Source organism: Oncorhynchus tshawytscha, linkage group LG26 (genome assembly GCF_018296145.1).
Source record: "Oncorhynchus tshawytscha isolate Ot180627B linkage group LG26, Otsh_v2.0, whole genome shotgun sequence".
NCBI classification, from domain to species: domain Eukaryota; kingdom Metazoa; phylum Chordata; class Actinopteri; order Salmoniformes; family Salmonidae; genus Oncorhynchus; species Oncorhynchus tshawytscha.
In genome coordinates, this window is record NC_056454.1 from 52,666,033 (window position 1) to 52,671,398 (window position 5,366).

The window sequence follows — 5,366 nt, forward strand, 5'->3', positions numbered from 1 at the left end:
AAAGGAAGCCGAGTACCAGGAAGCTGAATACCAAGTAGTCAAGTACCAATTTATATTCATTATATACAGTAGCAAAGGACAACAAATAATATACAAGTCACTAGAGAACCAGAAGGATCAGTGGACCTTGTTACCTACTCAAGCTCCACATCAACACACACACTGCAGAATTTGATCATCTCTGAATGCCGGCGGAAGAGAAGTTTATGAAGCCTGCTTATAGCGAACAGTGAATAAGAACAAAAGAAAGTCAAAAAAAAAAGGTTGAAGTCTGGGTGGATTCCCTTTATTTTGTCATAAAATATCAGTGATGCAGTGGGATGGGTAAAATTCTGGAGAAATCCACCAAGTACGGCTCAACTACTCCCCTTCCGTCTGTGTGGAGAGGGGGATAAACAGAAAGCCATCTGAAAAGGTAAGTTGAATCCTTTCTTCAAGTGACGTTAAAAATAGACCTTAAAACTTTACCCTTTTCAATCATATCACCGAGACATTTCTGTTCACAATTCTGTTCATTTTGCATTTAGTCTAGACACAGCCATGCACTATTCAATCGTATGGCCATACAGGGTGAAATGAGAAAATTGATCATTTGGCCCATATATTTAGCAAAATGTAAAAAATAAAATAAAAAAAACAAAAATAATATACAAGTCACTAGAGAAACAGAAGGATCAGTGGACCTTGTGTTACCTCAACCTGTGGTAGATTGAGGAACATCCCAAATGGCATCCTATTCACTATATAGTGCACGACTTTCGGTCAAAAAGTAGTGCACTTTAAAGGGAATAGGGTGCCATTAGGGTCAGAATCTGAAGGACAGTTGGTCCCCCTGTGTGTGAAACAAATACATATTCTCAAAACAGTTCTAGTTCATATAAACAAGAAATGGTTCGGTGGCATGAAATCCAGCTTGTGATCATGGCTACGTCCCAATTCACTACCCTGCACTCGTTCACTCAACCTCATGCATTTAAATGGAATGGTGTGAGGAGTATGGCAGTGGTGGAACCTCCCTTCAGTCATGCTGCACCAATGAATGAAGGGGGATTGAACGAGTGAGTAGAGAATGTGAATGTAACCCACTTAAGTCCTGTCTTTCTTAACGCCATGGTTTTCCATTGTAAACAGATCCCTGCCTCCCCTCACAACATGTAGGGCTTGGGGGGGAAAGTGGATCAATCAAACAAAATATATTTATAACGCTAAATGATTATTGAAAATAAAAAATGTTTTGAGTGATGCTGCTCTTCAAGTGTATCTGTTCTCAGAGAGGAGGAGAGGGGTCTGTACACCTTTAAGATGAGCCCCAGAGTGGGAGGAGCCTCAGTGGGAGGAGCCTCAGAGTGGGAGGAGCCTCCGAGTGGGAGGAGCCACCAGTCTGTTGTTGAAATACATCAATAGTATCCTCGTCTTCCATCTCAAGCTGTCAACACAAATATAAGGTCATTAAGTATCTTATCTTTGGTACATTCATTAGTAACTTAGTTCTTCTGAATCTATTATGAAGGACTTATGAAAATGAAAGGAAACTGTCACCTACCTGTGCAGGTGTGTCAGTCTCGTTAATCGGCTGTCCGTCAAACCTAAACCTTATCTGTCTAATTGACAAACCCTGAAATAAAGAGAAAGGTTAAAACATAAAAATAAAACATTGTCAGGCAAGTTGGTCAGGAGTTGCCCTGCAAGGTTGTCCAATCAGTCTGAAAGCTTTACATTGTTTTAGGTGAGCAGAAGAGGAATGTCAAGCCTCACCTGTCTTTCACAATACGCCTTCATCAGCTTGCTGAGCGGAGTGTGCCTTTTAATTTTGAACTGGACTACTGACCCATCTTGACCTGCAACCTTTAGGTTGATGTGATCGTTTTCAGTTTTCACTCCTTCCTGAAAGAGAAAGGATGCACTTCAGAGACCATAGTTAAACGCTACATAGCTTGGTCATATAACATAATGTTGACATGAACTAGGGACTGAGCAAACTTTTAGGATTTGGTTTCATTTAAGCAAAAGCATCTCAACACGCATTGTAACAGGTTAGCAAGCTAGTTAAGTCAATTGTCATTTGTGATAGATAAATGATGGCTAGCGGTTGTTTGTGTTGTACTTTTATTTGACCAGGGAATATCATTGAGACCATTATCTCTTTTGCAAAGGGAGCCCTGCGTCTAACAAGTTCACGGCCGCATAGGAGCGAACATGAGTTCAGACTGGCGGTGCGCAATATGCGTGCCTGGCGTCAAACATGTGTTTGTGTTTACCTTTTTAAGTTCGCAATGTGAGGCATGCTATCCTAGGTAATACATTGAATGGAGGTGGCCAGCCATCAATGATGTGGCAGCTCCGGTGGGGTACAGGCGAATCAAAAAGCCGCAAAGAGCAAACGTCGGGCCCTATTCCAATGCGCACAGAAAAGTCACAATGGCGCTGTTTCAATTCAGCCATCACTTTACAATACATGAAGAGTAGAGATACTATAGAATAGACTACATCTGGGCATACATCTATCAGATAGTTGACTAGCTAGACATTTTTCTACACGCAAAACGTTGCGCGTCCAGCCATAAATCCGCAAATCAACGAACCTTTGTTTTCTCTTTTTTACCCGCTCAAATGCGGAATCTGCCATGTAAACACACACAAACTCCACTGGCAAGAATGCAATGAAATATGGAAAATATTCAATCATAGAAACATAACATGGCTTACCTTTGGCTTTTCTTCAGACATTGTGTAGCTATTTATTGCTCAACGATGTACTAATTTACAGACAGATAAATATTTGCGCTTTTTCACTTCACTCAGTCTTCTCCGTTTCGACCAGGAGCGCGCATAATGTTTTAAACTCTAATTGGCTCACGGGGATCACGTGTCTATATTTTCTAGGGACCGTGCACACATGTGCGCGCAAATCTGTTTTTATACGCGCTCCCGAGAATTAGACAAGACCTAGACAACCCTTTTTTAAACCCACATTTCGTGATATCCAATTTCGAGTATTGCAACAAGATATGTAAATCAATTTATGAACTGTGTAAATATTACAAAAATAAAAAGCGCGATAAAATTATTTTTTATAAAAAGTAGATTTTTCTAATTGTTTAGAGCTGTGGAAAATCTCTAATATCAAATTGAACAGCTTTATTCTAGCATAAAGACTAGTACAAACACAAACCGAAATGCATCACAAAACCTTACCTATTTGACTGTTTTTGGACAACTTTTGATACGAAATGATAGTCACACACACAGTTGATTTGGCACTCGAGCATTTGTGGTTTATTTGGTAGCATTTCGTAGTGTGACTGATTTTACTAATTGCGTTCGTACTATAAATTAGAGGTGCGCTATTTGATAGATTCTCCCGTCCCCGTGTCGTACTTCTGAGTGGGAGACCTTCCCAGGCAGTGACCTGCCTAGCTCATAAACTAGTATCAGGGCGCCCACTTCGACAAGGTTTATTGACCCACTGTCCCACACGGTGACATCCTATCATTGGCGTAACGTGAAAATGAGCGATAGAAAACCGATCGCGCAAATGTCACCATTCCCCCCAAAATTGTGCGGGCGCCCCGTGTCGCCCCCGGCAAGATGCCGCCTTGGGCGGCTGCCCATGTCGCCTATACCTAAATCCGTCACTGCACACGCAACAAGAACAGGAAAATTAAGAGAACACACAGGCGCCGGAGATGTCAGTATTTGATTTCATGAAACACACAGCAATATTTTATTTCACCTTTATTTAACCAGGTAGGCTAGTTGAGAACAAGTTCTCATTTTACAACTGCGTCCTGGCCAAGATTAAGCAAAGCAGTGCGACAGGAACAACACAGAGATACACATGGAATAAACAAAACATAGTCAATAATACAGTAGAAAAAAATAAAACAAAAAGTCTATATACAGTGAGTGCAAATGAGGTAAGATAAGGGAGGTAAGGCAATAAATAGGCCATGGTGGCGAAGTAATCACAATACAGCAATTAAACACTGGAATGGTAGATGTACAGAAGATGAATGTGCAAGTAGAGATACTGGGGTGCAAAGGAGCAAGATGAATAAATAAATACTGTATGGGGATGAGGTAGGTCGATAGATGCGCTGTTTATGAGTCTCCAGCTTCAGAGATCTTTGCAGTTTCGTTCCAGTCATTGGCAGCAGAGAACTGGAAGGAAAGAGACCAAAGGAGGAATTGGCTTTGGGGTGACCAGTGAGATGCGCGTGCTATGGGTGGGTGCTGCTATGGTGACCAGTGAGCTGAGGTAAGGCAGGGCTTTACCTAGCAGAGACTTGTAGATGACCTGGAGCCAGTGAGTTTGGCAACGAGTATGAAGCGAGAGCCAACCAACGAGAGCATACAGGTCACGGTTGTGGGTGGTATATGGAGCTTTGGTGACAAAACGGATGGCACTGTGATAGACTGCATCCAATTTGTTGAGTAGAGTGTTGGAGGCTATTTTATAGATGACATCCCGAAAGGATCGGTAGGATAGTCAGTTTTACGAGGGTATGTTTGGCAGCATGAGTGAAGGATGCTTTGTTGCAAAATAGGAAGCCGATTCTAGATTTAACTTTGGATTGGAGATGCTTAATGTGAGTCTGGAAGGAGAGTTTAGTCTAACCAGACACCCAAGTATTTGTAGTTGTCCATGTATTCTAAGTCAGAGCCGTCCAGAGTAGTGATGCTGGACAGGCTGGCAGGTACGGGCAGCGATCGATTGAATAGCATGCATTTAGTTTTACTTGCGTTTAAGAGCAGTTGTAGGCCACGGAAGGAGAGATGTATGGCATTGAAGCTTGTCTGGAGGTTAATTAACACAGTGTCAAAGATAAACATATTACATTGTCTCTTTAAAATATGTAAATCTGAAGCTCTGACAATGATAGAGAAATATGCACTAATAAAGAATAAGACGTAAGCAAGAAAATACAAAAATATTATTGAATGTTTGTTGAAACGGTTGACAATTATCTGTCTAAATGGACTGTTCTTAAATCGTTGCATTTTAGGCACATTAATGGGAAGAGGAATCCGAAATGTTCGCCCCAACTTTTTTCCAATAGTTTTTCAGACATGTTTATCTAAATACCAGGGATCCAGTGTTGAAGACCATAACATAAAGAGTGGTGCTGGGTTATATTCTGATATCCAAACATTAAAAAACAAAGATGAAATGTTAAGGTAGCAGTCGTTCCTAAACCAAAAACACACAAAAAAAATGGCTACCCATCCACATCACTCAGACCGCCTGGCTACCCATCCACATCACTCAGACCGCCTGGCTACCTATCCACATCACTCAGACCAACTGACTCTCCTAGCCTGGCTACCCATCCACATCACTCAGACCAACTGACTCTCCTAGCCTG

At 41.5% G+C, this 5,366-nt stretch overlaps 1 protein-coding gene across 1 annotated transcript; it reads right to left on the reverse strand.

The window, feature by feature from the left end:
• Nucleotides 1-291: 291 nt before the first annotated feature.
• Nucleotides 292-2,853, reverse strand: LOC112236385 (small ubiquitin-related modifier 3). The gene is made up of 4 exons (XM_024404966.2): nt 2,707-2,853; nt 1,756-1,884; nt 1,544-1,615; nt 292-1,426 (listed from the first exon to the last, which is right to left on the reverse strand). The coding sequence occupies exons 1-4, from the start codon at nt 2,725-2,727 to the stop codon at nt 1,298-1,300; spliced, it is 351 nt and encodes a 116-aa protein (XP_024260734.1). The 5' UTR covers nt 2,728-2,853; the 3' UTR covers nt 292-1,297.
• Nucleotides 2,854-5,366: the final 2,513 nt, after the last annotated feature.